At 54.1% G+C, this 15722-nt stretch overlaps 1 protein-coding gene across 3 annotated transcripts in view; it reads left to right on the plus strand.

The window, feature by feature from the left end:
* The window catches only part of LOC113923897 (phospholysine phosphohistidine inorganic pyrophosphate phosphatase), a 127697-nt gene that overhangs the window by 50011 nt on the left and 61964 nt on the right, over positions 1-15722 (plus strand). For 2 of the 3 annotated variants that reach the window (XM_027597150.2, XM_027597151.2), the window contains exon 6: positions 3174-3265. The exons of the other annotated variant lie outside the window; for it this stretch is intronic. In XM_027597150.2, the coding sequence (XP_027452951.1) occupies positions 3174-3265 (92 nt within the window). The remainder of the gene's footprint in view (positions 1-3173; positions 3266-15722) is intronic. 3 annotated transcript variants of the gene reach the window in all.

Below are 15722 nucleotides of genomic sequence, written 5' to 3' on the forward strand. Positions count from 1 at the left end.
TGGACTGATTTCTTCCACGTCTTCTCCTGAAAATATTTTGAAGCTTTTAATCAGAGTTCTGTGGTAGTTGAGTGAGGGAAGCTGCTCTTTTTTCTTCAAAAATACATTTATTTATGTAAGAAAGTATGAATCAATTTGAACAAGAGTATTAATAATACATATTGATATTGGCAAAAGGAAGCCCACTAATGGCTAAAGTTCAGGCAACACTGACGTAGACTCTACCTTGGTGACCAGTGAAGAGTCCCGTTGGCTTTGCCTCCTACCTGTCTCCAGACGTGGACAGCCATGCCTTCATCTCGAATACCGGTCCCCTCAACAGGCTTTTGTTGGTCATCAGAGAAGTGCCAGCATCAGCATACATCCCTGCCTGTGGGAGCTCACACGTTGCTGGAAGAGAGAGATAACCAGTACAATGCAGTAGGGGACGTGCAGTGCAGGGTGGTAATCCAAGGGCTTCAGGAGGGCCTTGGAACCCAGATGGGTTCAAAGGTGGTGGTCTTGAAAGCCTGTTGGGGGTTGGCCAGTAGACGAAGGGGGCTAAGCGGGCAGAAAGGTCAACACGTGCCATGGGTCACCTTCTCTCTTTTCCTCTGTGCAGATCCATATTTCCAGTTAGTACTCTTTTCCTTTCACCTGAGAGACTTCCTTTTACATTTCTTTTGTATGGATCTGTTGGCGATGCTGTCTTTTAGCTTAAGACATCTGAAAATATATTTCATCTTTGTTTTTGAAAGATACTTTTGCTGGGTATAGAATTCTAGGTTGGCATTTCCCTCTCTCTCAGTGCTTTAAAGATGGTGGCCCACCGGCTACTCACCTGCACTGTTTTCACTGGGAAATCTCATATCTTATCTTTTTCAGTATGTAACATGCTTTTTTTTTCCTCCAGCCGTTTTTAAGATTTTCACCTTGTCACTGACTTTGAGCAATTTGATTATGTTGTGTCTTAATGTAATTTTCTTCATTTTTCTTGTGTTTGGTGTTGATTGGGATCTCGGATCTGTGGATTTATGAGTTTTATTGTGTTTGGGAATTTTTTGGCCATTAGGAGAAAGTCAAATATTGTTTCTGTCACCCCCTCTCATCTCGCCATCAGGGATTCCAGTTACACGTATATCAGGCCCTTTGAAGTCACGTCATAGTTTGATGATGCTCTGTTCACTTTTTTTAAAGATTTTATTTATTTGAGAGAGAGAGAGAGAGCATGCCCGGAGCAGAGGGGCAGAGGGGCAGAGGGAGAGAGAGAAGAGAAGTAGACTGCCTGCTGAGCAGGGAGCCCAATGCAGGTCTCCATCCTAGGACCCTGGGATCATGACCCGAGCTGAAAGACGCTTAACCAACTGAACCACCCAGGTGCCCTGCTCTGTTCATTTTTGTTAAATTAGTTTTTCCTCTCGGTTTCATTTTGGATGGTTTCTATTACTGTATCTTCAAGTTCATTAATCTTTTCTTCTGCATTGTATAATCCAGTATTGATTTCATCCAAGGGGTTTTCCGTTCCAGACACAACGTATCTTAGGTGCTACCTATGTAAATAAAATGTAAACGTTATTTAGTACTGCTCATTCGCCATTAGTTATAAATATCAGTAAGTTGCACTGTTACTAGTAATCAAAAATAAAAGCAGTTCTCCATCGGAAAAAAATCCGGTGTAGTTGCCATCTCTAGAACTTCGATTGGGATCTTTTCTTTTATCTTCCATGTCCCTACTTAACTTTTGGAGCATGTGGAAGATAGTTGTGGTAACTAATTTAATGTCCTTGTCTGCTAATTCTCACATTTGTGTAGTTCTGGGTCAGTTTAGACTGATTTTTTTTTCTTCTGCTCATTATGTGTGATATTTGTCTTCTTTGCATGTCTGATCACTTTTTTAAAGTGGTTGCCAGATGTTGTGAATTTTACTTTTTTTGGGTGCTGGATATTTTCGTATGCCTATAAATATTTTTGCACTTTGTTCTGGGATGCAGTTAAACAGCTTGGAAACAGTTTGATCCTTCCAGAGCTTGCTTTTAAGATTTGGGAGGCAGCACCAGAGCAGGTTTTGGTCTAAGGCTAATTACTCCCCACTACCGAGGCAAGATGCTTCTGAGAACGCTACCCAGTGCCCTGTGAATTATGAGATTTTCCAGTCTGGCTGGTGGGAACAGGCACTATTCCCAACCCCGTGTGAGGTCCGGGCAGTGTTTTCTTTCATTTTTCAGTGTGATTTTTTCCCTGGCCTCGGGTGGTTTCCTCACTCACGTGTGCTGATCAGCAGTCTATAGAATGCTGCCTCATTCAGAGGGACCTTCTGCAGATCTGCGCCCTTCCTCTCTCTCTGGGTAGCCCCCTCCTCTCTGATACTCTGTCCTGGGAACTTCAGCTGCCTTGGTCTCCCAGCCCCTGGCTCTGTCCCTCAATTCCGGGAGTTTGCCAGGCTCCGTGTGGTCCTGCCTCCCTGCACCCACAGTCTGGAAACTGGAGGCACTCAAGGGGCTCACCTCATATGTTTCCTGTGTCCCAAATCATTGTTCTTCACTTTTTGATGTCCAGTGCAGTGACTCGAAAACTGTTGTTTCATTTGGTTGTCTGGTTTTCTAGTTGTTTCAGGTGGGAGAGTATATCCCACAGGATGCTTTTTGAAATGACAACCAGGCTGCAAGCATTTCCTCTGTGTATGTGTGTGTGTGTATTTTTGTTTGCACGTTATTTTGGTTTTTATAGGTTAATATCTTCATTATTGAAAGCAAAACCTCCTCAACTGTGAGCTACAAAGATTTGCCAGAAATTTAGTTAGTTTTCACAGAACTAGCGGTTGGCTCCTGGTTACAGAGTATTTAGCTGCAGGTAAAATCGAGCCTGTGTTTGAGTAGAGGCAAGATGGGGTCAGCCTCCCCATACATCCCTGTGACACCATATCACTTTGACACCAGCTGATTGATTTCACATTGCCCACATATGCACTGTTAGGGCCACTCGGCTCTTGGGCAGGGGGGTGGAGGGGTGCAGCAGGAGATATATTCAAAGTGGGTTGACTAATTTAATCAATATGATGACAATATTGCCTTGTTTAATTTGTATGATGGTGGTTTTAAACATCAAATCAAGCAGTTGATGATGTCAAAAAAGATGAGGGAGCACAGAATAAACTGTCCTGACATCACTTCTGAGCTCATGTCCCTGCCCGGCAGGCCATCATGATTGGAGATGACATCGTGGGAGATATTGGCGGTGCCCAGCGGTGTGGAATGAGAGCCCTGCAGGTGCGGACAGGAAAGTTCAGGTGAGTGCCCCGCACGTGGTCAAGTTCACCTGCCTGCCTTCCTCTGTGGATTCCTGGGGTATCCATGTTTTTGTTTTGTTTTCTTCCCCAAAATAAAGGGGGTTGTTCTTTTAAAAAAGAATGGTATATGGACATCTGCTGACCTCTTTGTCCTCTAAGGACAGGCCTCGCTGACCTTTTCATCACAAAGAGTGGTCAGGTAAAGCCACTTTTGATACAGGGTCCAAGATTCAAAACTGGGATTTGGATGGGGTGGAGTGTGGAGACGAGAGAGCAAGGGCTCCAGCTGTCCCAGGCCATAGCAGGTTAGGCTGAGTTTGGGCCATGCTCCATTGGGCAAGGTGGCCAGAGCCTTCCCTGCCCATGGAGCTTCCAGCTTGTGGGCACTTGGCTCCTCCTGGTCACCCTCCTTCTTCTGCTCTGCCTTCTCTGTTTGTGGGGGACAGAGAACCTAGGGACGGCAGGCCTTCAGCAAGGGTGAGATGATGTGATGGCGTCCGTGATAGCATCTCCTTCCAGGGACAGCCGCCTGGCTTCTACGGAGGCTGGGTTCTGTGCACCTGACAGCAAGTGGGGAACTCTCTGCTGCTGGTCACTCTCTGGAGCCGCACTGTTGAGTACGGTGGTCACAGGCTGCCTTGAACTGTGGCTGCTGTCAGTCGGATGTGCTGGGAGTACAAAATACAGATTTCAAAGACTGAAGGGGAGAGAAAAAACGTGAAAAAGCTCACTTGTCACCTTTTATACCGATAACATGCTCAGAGGCTGGTATCTTATGTTAATTTCACCTGCTTGTTTTTATTTTTGTCAGTGTAGCTGCTAGAAAGTTCTTGCTTGCTTCCCTGGCTCACATCAGGGCTCAGTGCATTTCTGTTGGGCGCGGGGGCCCCTGCACCTCCCCCTTTCCCCTGCAGATGGCACTCGTGACACACAGACCCCAAAGGACAGCCCTGGAGAAACCATGTGCTCTGCGGGCCCCCGTGGGGCTGGGAAGCCACAGAGGCCTCCATGGTACCCTGCACGGGGACCACTTCATGGTGTTCTCTGTGGTTCTCCCGTGTGGGTCAGCTTCCCTCCAAAACGCAGTCGGGTCTTCCTGAGCTGACCTTTATCTAACTAGAGTTACTGCATGTTTCACCAAGCACAGCTGGTTCTTCCTGGTGGCCCTGCGTCCTCCGTGCTATGAACACACCCCACTCTTCCCCTTCCCTGGCAGGGACACTTGGGTGGGTCCCGGTTTGGCCATTCTTTGAAGTGCCGCCAGGAACACCTGATCCATGTTTCCTGGCCATGTGGGCATGAGTCCTCGTAGGGTAGGTCTGCTTAAGATGGAATTGCTGGGTCATGGGGAATGCATATGGTCAACTTTACCAGGTAATGCCAGACTTCCACACTGGTGGTGTGGGTTTATGCTCCGCCTGCAGTGGGCAGGACCCCACTTGCTTCCAGCCTCTTTCCCACTTGGCTGTTTTGAGGGGGAAGCCTGTGTTCTTGCTAGTTTACGGACTTAGGGGCCTCAGGGGCAGTGTCGGCACCCAGCAGTCCAGTCCACCCGGATGTTGGGCCCCCTAGGGCAATGGGGAGGGACCCACAGGGGCCTCGGGTGAGAAGGCATGGGAGAGGCAGAGGTGGGCATGGGTGGTGAGGTCAATGTCTATGAGGGTGGGAGGGGCGGGGGGCAGACACGCCCCTCTTGGCCCTGCCCTCTGGCTGTGCCTGGGTTGGACTTCCTCCACACCTGCTCGGTTTACCTGCTCTTTGATTGGCTGGTGGTGGCGGGACAGTGCCTGGCCCCTCATTTTAGTGCATGTATGCCCAGTAGGGGTGATGTTGCCCCCAAGGGGGTCAGAATTCCTCTTAAGGGTGAAAAAACTTAGAAGTACCATGGTTGGGACCTTCTGAAGGGCCATAGTACATAAACAGGGTGGGGTGGTGGGCACCTTTTGTTTCTGCCTGTGCCAAGTGTGATTCTTGTGTTCCTTTAGGGTCACCCTTATGCCCCCAGCCCCCCAAAGGCACAGGCCTGGGCACGGGACTCAGGCTTAGCCAGTCTGAAGCCTGCAGAGCTCCTGGCCACAGTTGATGGGATTGTGATCTGAGTCAGGCTGGTGAGTTAGCCTAGGATTTTCCAGAACCCCTAGGAAAATGGCCAGTGAAGTATGAGCCAAGAAGTTCCAGTGGCCATTTTTGGTACTCCAGAGAGAACCCTGATCAAGGATGAAGTTAACAGTCAAGAAAGCAGAGTCTAGAGACGGGGAGAGAGAAATTTCAGTGACATCGTTGGAGCATCTGGATCTAGCTCTGCCTGAAGCTGATCCCTCCTCTGGCCTTTTTGGTAAAGTGGGCCATTAAATTAGGATTTTTATGAGCAACAACAGCAAGGAGCACGGTGGTACCTCAGCATCGGTGCATACAGCTCTGTGGTCTCCCTGGCTGGTTAGCCATGTGGGCTTCTTTCTGATGTATGCCCATTGGGGAGCCTGCCCCAGGGCTTCCCTGTCTTTACATGCCGATGATGTCCCCATGCTGCCCTTTTCAAGGGGCAGATAGAGACCTCCACAGTGGCCTTTAGCTCACGCCACTGCTGGCTTTCTCCCTGCTATAGAAAGTTCTGGAAAGAACCTCATTTAACCTCAGAGGAAACTGCCTACAAAGGTTTGCCAGAGCTGTCTCAACATAGAACGAGCTGCCTGGAGAGGGGGGTGTCCTCATCACTAGAGATGACCTGCAGAGGCTGGTGGACCTCCTTCTGGGGAGGCTGAAGAAGGGGCAGCAGCAACATGTGGTGAAATGAAGCCTCAAACTCATCCTGAGGCTGCTGATGTTGGATCAGGTCTTTTCTGTGCCTCTGGTCCCTGGGACGAGCCCAGGAGGCTGGTCCTGTTTCCCTGCTGCCAGACGCAGAGGTTTCAGTGCCACATTCCCATTTGCGGAGGTGGAAGCTGAGGCCCTGTCATTCAAGCCTCACATTCCACCTGGTCTGTTACCTCCTGCTCTAGGTCCAGGGCCGTTGTCACCAGAGCTGGAGCCTGGCCGTGGAAAACCACAGGTAGAGATGGAGCCAGGCATATAGACATCCAAGTAGCGAAGAGACTGGAAGGAAGGACATCTGATTGTTACAGATGATGTAGTTAAGTGTCTTCTCAATATTCTATGATGAGACTCCAAACGAGTTCTTTTTTTTTAAAGATTTTATTTATTTATTTAACAGAGAGAGACACAGTGAGAGAGGGAACACAAGCAGGGGGAGTGGGAGAGGGAGAAGCAGGCTTCCCGCGGAGCAGGGAGCCCAGTGCGGGGCTCGATCCCAGGAACCCGGGATCATGACCTGAGCCGAAGGCAGACGCTTAACGACTGAGCCACCCAGGCACCCCGAGAGTTACTTTATAAAGTACACTTGTGCCCCCCACCCATAGGTTTGTGAATTTGGAAGATTCAAAAAAGAAAACCACCTAAAAGTACAACTTCAGGGGCACCTGGGTGACTCAGTCGGTTAAGTGTCTGACTCTTGATTTTGGCCTCAGGTCATGATCTCCGGATCATGAGATCGAACCCCCTGTTGGGCTCCGCACTGAGCGTGGAGCCTGCTTAGGATTCTCTTTCCCTCTGCCCCTCCTCCCCCTGCTGCTCGCACTCGCACGTGCTCTCTCTCTCGCTCTCAAAGAAATTAAAAAAAAATAAAGTACAGCTTCATTAGTTCACAAACAGAAACCAACCCAAGTACCCCAATATCCTCAAGCCTGCGTGCAGCTCTACCCTGACCCCTGGTGCCCAGAGAGGACCCCTCCTCACTCACAAGACTAAATCACTGAAAATAGGTCTCTTCATGATGGAAGTCTCCCACCCCCCAGCCTGGCTGCCCCGGTGACGGCTCACCCAGCTCCTTCTGCCTCCCCTTACGACGTGACACAGCCAAGGTGCATTCTGCACCCTCCGAGGTGTTTCATCCAGAAGGGATCAGGGCAAGGGGCTCCGGTCCCTGTGGCAGTGAAACCAGTGCTTTCTCTGGGCTGGGTTATCCCTGCCCTTGAGACGGCCCCTCCGTAGACCCCAGAATGGGGTGGGGGGGGGGTTGGCGTGTCACCAGCAGAGGGGCCTGAGCCAGCCCTAGCTGGAGAGGGGACGTCGGAGGTCTGTCTCGAGCTCTCCTAGCTGAAGGGCCAAGCCAGCCCAGCTGTGTCATATGAAGCCAGTGCCCTGTGTCCTCTAAGAGGGTTGGGGTCACCATGAAGACCTACTGCTCCCTGAGCAGGACCCCGGTGCAAGATGGAAAAAAGACGGTGCAGCCTGGCCTTCTCTGTGTTCTCCAGGTTCACCCCTGTGCTCTTCCTTCCTGTTCTCACACCCTGCCCATCTCACACCCTGCCCATCCCGTCTGCCCTGGGCGACGTGCCTCCTCCCAGTTCTGGTAGGGTCAGCTTTCATTTTCCCTTTCTCCCTGCACTGCCTGCTGCTGGGGCCGCTAGAGGGCGCCGTGCTGCCGGTCCGGGGAGGGGCCGGATGCACACCCACTCACACGTGACATCCCTGTCCCACACACTCACACTCAGGTCCCACACCCTCACGCATACATACCCAGGCCACACGCACTCACACATATCCACACCCAGGCTCCCCCCACTCATACACTCACACCCAGGCCCCCTCAGATTGCACACAGGGGCCTGCTGGCCACGCCCACTTGCATGCCCCCTTCTCCTCCCAAGCTGCTAGGACTGGGGCGGCAGGCCTGGGGTCCTGCCCTCCCTCCGGGCCCTCGCCCTCCTCTGCTGCCCTCCAAGGCCTGGAAAACATGGAGGTGCTGGGGCCCCAGGAGTTAAAGCAGGTGGAGCAGCCTCGCGTCAGCTCACCAGCCCTTTTTCTTTTTTCCATCTCGCACCTTCTCAGGGGAGAGGAGCCTGAGACCTGCGAGTGCTCTGAGCTCGGGGGCCTCCCAGCCTAACCTGCAAGCACAGTAGAGGCCGGGTCTCCACTTGAGGAGGCAGCCCTCCAGCCCCTTGTGCCCTGTCCCACCTCCAGGCCTTCGTTCACGCTGTGCCTGCCAGCTGTTCCGCCGCCCCTTCCTCAGCTTGCCTGAATCCTGCTGTCTTCCCGCCCTTCCCTAATGAAGGAATTCCCAGAGTCCTCCCGGACGGAAGCGTCCTGAGGGGACCTCCCGGCTGCATATGGAGCGCTGAGAGGAGCAGAGGGGCCATCTCAAGGGCAGGGGTAACTGTGGCCAGCAGAAGCCTGTGACAGATCCCACGCCAGGGCCCTTTCTGCTGTTCCCCAAACACACCTCACCTCCAGGAGAATTACCTGGCACGCCCTCGACTTCCCACAGCCTTCTTATTTTCCAAGCCATTTTTGAGATTTCCAGAATAGAAAAAAATTGCATGTACCCATCCCCCCAGGCCGGACCTGGCCAGGCTTCACCCGTTGGTTCCTGATGTCCTTTATAGCGAGGAGCATCCAGTCTGGGGGCAGGCAGCTCCATGGGCCTGTCTGTAGACTGCTTCATCGGTCTGGGGCACTTCGCCGGCCTGACCTCAGCTCTCAGGACACTGACACTTTAGGATGTGGACATGCGCTTTACCTGACGTTTCCTCGTGATGTGACCTGGGTTATGCACTTTGCCAGAATGTCACAGAAGTGGTGCTCTGTGCTTCTCAGTGCGTCCTATCAGGAGGCGCGGGATGTCCATTTGCCCCAATATTGGTGGTGGTAACGCCGATTGATTAAGATGGTGACTGTCATAAAGTCGTGCAAACAAACGTACGGGCTTTCTTCTCTTTGTGACTTATGACCACTTGTGGGGAGATACATGGGGACTGTGTGAAATCCCTCTCCTCACCCTGCTTCTGTCTGTTGGCTCCAATGTCTGTTGCTGCTTCTTCTATTATGTTTCTATGATGGTTGCCAAAGTCATTCCATCTTTTCATTCTTACATTTGTTGTTGGCATTCTACCGTAAAGAAGAATGTTTTCTTCTCCCCATTCCCTTACTTAAACCAGTGTGGACGTATGGAATTCTATTTAATTCAATGGGTTACAATCTGTTACTATCAGAATTTATTTTGAGGCTCACATGGTCCCCGATGTGGCTAGTGGCAGCCCTTTCCAGCCGGCTGTGTGGCCTTTTGACCCATCGCCACCATTCTCTGAGCCCTTCCTTAATTTTCTGGCACAAAATAATATTCTGTCTTTGCCTCAGCCCTGGAGCCAGCCATTTCTCAAGAAGCCCTGGTTCCTTTTAGTGGAAAGTGATGTTTGGAATGGAACCCCAGCGCACTAGAAACTCTTCCCATGCCTCTGGGTATCACTGCTCTCTGACCCTCTCCGTGGACAGAGGTGGGACACGTACGCATGGGTGTCCACGTGCATTCACACGTCCATCTGCCAGAACCTCTGTACCCGTATCTGTCGAAGACAGCACATTCCCCGCAGCACCTCTGATTCCAGGCCAACACCGCAGGCTTCAGCCCAGCCTTATGCCTTTGCAGATTTGTACCTTCCTTTTCCTACGGGGAGAAACCTGGTTTACATTATTCTCTCTCCATTTGCGTATTTGCTCAGTCCCCTTGAATATAGCCTGCCTGACCCTGCTGGGCTGCTGAGTGCTGTTCCTAACCTCGACTGCCATCCCACCCACCGCCCCAGAGCCTCCTGATGGAGGGCCCCGGCCCCCTTCCCAGGCCTGGGTGCCACGGGCTACCCTCCCACAAGGAAGGAGGGAAGACACCAGACATTGGCCACCTCGCCTGCCTCCCTGCTCTCTCCCACCCTGCTTCTTGAGCGAAGGGATGGGTCTTTGCCCGTTTTGCTTTCCCCACAATGCCTTGCACGTGGTGGGCGCTCAGCATTTGTTAAACTGAGTGGGAGAGCGGCCCTTCAGCTTCCCAGCCACTTTCACGTTGGTGGCCCCCTTCCAGCCTCGTGGTAGGCATTTGAGAACGTACCGTTTTCTGGAGAAGGAGCTGACTCCCCCAGGGTCCCCCCGGCTAGTAAGGCGGCTCCTGGGAAGTTGCCAGCATGTCTGTCCCAGCTGTCCGTGTGCCTGGATGAAAGCCTAGCCATGTTGCATGCCTGTTTGTATGGGAGGAGCGACCCTTTGTTGCTGGCTCCCGGGCACTCACCTGGGCTGGTGCTACTGCGGCAGGGCATGTCCTCCCCAGACAGAGAGGAGCCTCAGGCTCACATCCTGGCTCTGCCACTTTCCAGCTGGAAGAGCACTGAGCCTCAGGTTTCTCATCTATAAAATGGGGACGGCGGGGGGAATATTCCTTTGTATCCTGAGCAGCTTTGGTACAGCAGGAGCTCAATAAATACACAACTACAGGAGAGAGATCAGTGAGATACCTTGTCTGCCCATCACAGCAGGGCCCGAGGCTGCTGGCCTGACCCTCTACATGCCTGGGGCATCCCTGAGGGCAGGCTCAGCCAGGCCCCCACTTCTGGGTACAATCACAGGGGTCATGCCCCGGGATAGTCGTGGCACCACTTTGAAAATTCGCCCCTAGAGACCGTGACCTCCGATTTCCAAAACATTCTCACAGACCGGCTCCTGGCCTTCCCTTTGTGTGGGGGAGGGTTGGCAGTGCTCAGGCGTTTCTGTCCTCGGGCAGGGCGAGGAAGAAGTCCAGGTACGGCCACGCTGATTTCTCCTGCTGCTCCTAGCCTTGTGGCAGGCAGGCAGAGCTTGGCGTGGCTCACCACAGGGCCAGCCTCACCCCGAAGGAAAGGGGCTTGATTGGAGACGTTAGCTTTTCTTTGAAGAGGGTGCAGTTGGCTGTACCCCAGCTTACTGTGCGGGCAGGAGCAGGTGGCTGCTCCCAGCCTCGCTGACCCCCATGTAGGGAGATGGACCCCGCTTTTGCCTCGGCTGCCTGCTCCTGCCACCCAGAGTGCATCTGGAACGCAGCTCGGCTTTGCAAGCACCTGCTGTGTGCTCAGCAGTGCGTGGGGAGAAGAGTCCCCAGTCCAGTGCAGGGCACGGAATTGTTTCCGGGGGGTGGGGGGGATGGCTGCTGGGGGCTCAGAGAGGCCTCTGTGAGATGCAGAATGCAGGGGGATGAGGTGTGTAGGGTGAGGGTGGCAGCACAGGGGGTCACCTGGACAGCGGAGACTGGGTTGTTGGCCCTGCTTCATGTCCTACCCGTAGTAGGCGCAGGGCCGGACACGCTGCAGGCTCTGCATGACAGAGTTCGGGGACCGGGGCTGAGGACCCAAGGGGGCCTGGGGCGGGAGCTTGGGGATGGTGCGCTGGCTGGAGCAGAGCCCTTTGCTGCAGCAGGATTCCTGTAAAGGCCCCAAAACATGACTGAGTGGTGGTGGGCTGCAGGAGAAGGCCCCAAGTTTCAGGAGCAGACGCCCCTTACGGGGCCAGTTGGATGGCCACTGCTTGGGGATTTGTGTTGCTGTCTTCCCCCCGTGCTGGGGAGCTCAGCACCTGGAGACAGGCGCTGGGTCGGCCTGGGTCTCACCACAGCATCTAGCGTTTTTTTCCATGGTTTCTGGCTCGGTCTGACCCAGGGCTGGGAAGAGCTCATTGATCCACCTGTAAACATAGCATTGAGGCCTTGGAAATACTTCCAAATAAAGACTTTAATGGAATCTGAGTGTTTCTCCTGTGCCCTGGTCTCTGGAGCTTAGTGGGTAAGCACGCAGGTTCTGGGACCCGCTGCCTGGGTGTGAATCCCAGCTCAGCTGTTTGGCCTTGGGCTGGTTCCTTAACCACTCTGGGCATTAGCTTCCACACTGTGGGTGGTGGAGTAATCTACCTTCTTCCTAAGGTTGTTGGGAAAACAGAGATCATGACAGCAACAGACTGTCATGGGACCTCCTGTGCCAGAGATTATTCCATTAGTTCATTTACCCTCAAAGCAGCTGTATGGGATGGTTAACTATTATTATTTCCGAGAGGTTGAATGACTCGCCTGGGGTCACAGAGCTGGTGAGAGCTGGCCTTTGAACCCAGGTTCCGGCATGAGCAGTGTTACCTGTGATTACTGTCGCTCTATTTGTTTCTGCACTGTTTTAAGTTAGCCTGGTGGATTTTTAAATCGAGTCAGCCATCAGGGACATGTGCTGTGAAGTCCTGCTAGGCGGGGGCTGGTGCCGGGAGGAGCCACTCACAGCGGCCGAAGGAGCTCCGAGCCGCAGGGCAGAGAGAATATGGGCTCAAGGTCCTCGGGCTGGGGGCCCCAAGCCTCAGTTCTGCTCTGGCCCCTCGGAAATTAGCGGGACCCAGGTGGGGCTTCCAGACCCTACCCCTGATTCAGCCAGAGCGGCTCTCCTGTCTGTATCAGGCTTCTTTGTGAATTCCTACTGTCCTAGCCCCAAGTGCCCCAGCAGGTTCTGCTGCTTCTTAGAGAAGCACTGATCTTCAGATCCCGTCCCCACTCCACCTGCCCTTTTACAGGTGCGGAGCCTGAGACAGGCCAGGAGTTGAGTCGGGGGCCGGCAGGGCCCTGGCCCCAGGGCCCCCACTGTGTCCTTCCATCCTCGCCTGTGCATGCAGCCCCAGCTCCGAGCTGAATGGGCCTGGCCGTCCTTGGGCTCCCTCCCCAGCATTCCACCTGGAGGTCTCATGGGTCTCAAGGATACTGTCTGTGTCTGGGGGCCGGCAGGATCCAGATGGCCTGTGGAAGTTATCGCTGGTTTTGTTCTGGCCATAGTCAGCCAGGAGGGAGAAGAGGGGATTAACCTGTTTGGAACCTGCCAGTAAAGGGGAAGCACCAGTGTCTTCATATAAAATAGCTTAAGGATATTTTATTTTCATTGGGGGGTACAGAGAGAGAAGGAGAGAGAGACTCTTAAGCAGGTTCCAAACCCAGCGTGGACCCGGACTCCGGGCTCAATCCCACCACCGTGACATTGTGACCTGAGCCGAACTCAAGAGTTGGCTGCTTAACCGGCTGAGCCACCCAGGCGCCCCACCATATAAAATAGCTTTTTTTTTTTTTTAGGTTTTATTTATGTATTTAAGAACGAGAGAGGAGGGAGGGAGAGAGAAAATGAGCAATGGGCAGGAGGAGGGGCAGAGGGAGAGGGACAAGCAGACTCCCTTCTGAGCAGCAAGCCCAGCTCCAGGGCTTGATCCCAGGACCCTGAGATCATGACCTGAGCCGAAGTGAGGAAGTGAGCCAACTGAGCCACCCAGGTGTCCCCTTATGCAAAATAGTTTAAAATAAACTCCTGCCCTGCCTCACCACATGCCAGGATGGAAGCTCACCAGTGCCTCCTAGTGTCCTAGATCTTCTCTGCAGGCTTGAGAAGACCCCCCCCCCCCCCACCCTTGCTCCCAGACCTGGGAGCGGTGGGCACAATGTGCGGGCAGGCCAAGGGACCCCGGGGCCCCAGGGAACCCAGCTGGCATGTCCTGGAACCAAAGTAGAAGTCTCTGGAGGTTCTGCGAGCCAAGGCCTGGGGAGGCTCAGGGTTTTAGGGCCACTGTGGAAGGGACCCTCTGAAGGCAGGCAGGAAGCAGGACAGGCCCACATTTGGCAGAAGACATTGGGAATCTGAGTTATTTAAGAACAAATCTTTGCTGCAGCTCTGAGCCCGGGAGAGTTGGGTCAGATCCGGCAAGGATTGGTTTGGACGGTGGCTCGACGGGCTGTGTCGGAAGCTGTCAGTAGTCCTTTAGCTGCTGGGAGATGGATGGACTGGGCCGTGAGTGGCTGGGGGCCTGGACTGTGCCTCCTGGCTCTCCTGTGGGCCGCCAGTTGGTGCCTTGGGCCTCCGATCTCTCAGGAGTAGCCGTCTTTCTGGAATAATCCAGCATTTACCAGGTGCTGGCCGTGGCACTTGTTCTCCTTTGTGCAACCAGCCTGTAGGTTAAACACAGTTTTCTGGGTTTTATTTTTTTTTTAAGATTGTATTTATTTGACGGGGAGAGACACAGCGAGAGAGAGAACATAAGCAGGGGGAGTGGGAGAGGGAGAAGCAGGCTTCCTGCGGAGCAGGGAGCCCGATGCTGGGCTCGATCCCAGGACCCTGGGATCATGACCTGAGCCGAAGCAGATGCTTAACGACTGAGCCACCCAGATGCCCCTAGTTTTCTGGGTTTTCAATGAGAAACTTGAGCATCAGAGATAGTAGCAGCCTGGGAGTCAAACCAGGTGTGTCTGACCCCAGAGCCTCTATTTGCAATCCCTGCTGAGTGTGTCCAGACTCAGTTTCCCCACCTGCCCTTTTTGCCCTCCGGCTGGCTGAGAGAGGCCCCGGGAACACGGAGCTTGGGGATATTGTGGGGGCCTAGGAGCACGTTGGGGTGTCAGAGCTCAGGCCACGTGGTGAGGCTCTTCATTGTTGCCGCAAGTGGGGACCCAGGCTGGAGGCCCGAATCGGGGTCGCAGAGAGGGGACTGTAGGCACACGGTCGGGAGCAGGCTGTGCAGGCAGGCGAGGTGGGAAGGCGGGGCCCCCTGGAGCACCTTCTGCTAGCCTGCCCAGCCGCAGGCCAGAAGAGGACAGCGGTGGCGGGAGCCCAGAGCTTCCCTGAGCTCTTGCACAGGGCCGTCGAGACGCTACCTACAGGCTACGCCCATTGTAGACCACGGCGGGGCCTTACGTCACGCATCCCACTGTCCCCACTCTCCAGAGGAGGCATGTGGAGGCCAGAGAGCCAGGGGGCCAGCGTAGGGCCGGCCCTAGGAGCCGGGCTCCCCATTTCCTGCCCCTGTGGCTCCCCGTTCTGTGCCTCCCACCTTGGGGGTGGGCCTTGGAGAGAGCAGCCAGGTGTGAGTAAGGTAGGCTGCATTGTTCTGAACAAAAGCTGCTGGGCCTCTTTTGCCCAGGTACGTGTGTGTGGGTTTATACCCCAAACATGTGCCGCCGCAGAACGGAGACAGGGCTGCAGGCAGGGCTCGGATGTGGGGCTGTGGCCCAGGTGACAAAAGCACCCTCTTAGGACCTGGGAAGGTCCTAAGGGTCCCTGTACCCTCACTGCCCTTCTGTGGCCATGTGAGCCCCTGTTTCTGGGGAGATGCTCTGGGTGTGCCCATGCCGTAAGCTTCGAGGCCTCTGGTGGGCACTGCCATTCCAATTCCCCCTTCCTAGGGGACCCCCCCCCTGAGAGCCTCTCAGCCCGGTGTGGAGGGCTGGGCCCACCCTGCCATTCACTGTCGCTTTTCCTGCGGTCCGCAGGTCTCCCCTCCGTGGGCCCCACCACTGCCTATCTGCTTCCAGAGCATGGTCTCCCGGTTGCCTCCTCTCCTCACTCCATCGGGATGTTTCGTGTGAGGAAAAGAGAGGCGCAGGGCTACAAGGCTCTGGCCTGCACGTGTCCAACAGCTTCAGGAGAGCAGGCTGCCACCCTGGGCCCCCCCGCCCTGCTGGCCTAGGAGGAAACAGCGGACAGGCCTCTGTCGCCTCCTTCCCCTGAGACAGAGGGCCACGCATGTCTGCCCTGAGCTGTGTGGCTGCCCACAAAGGGCTTGCGATGCAGATCTGGAAGAAACCCCTGATGGTGAAGAT

Source organism: Zalophus californianus, chromosome 15 (assembly GCF_009762305.2).
Source record: "Zalophus californianus isolate mZalCal1 chromosome 15, mZalCal1.pri.v2, whole genome shotgun sequence".
Classification (NCBI taxonomy): Eukaryota; Metazoa; Chordata; class Mammalia; order Carnivora; family Otariidae; genus Zalophus; species Zalophus californianus.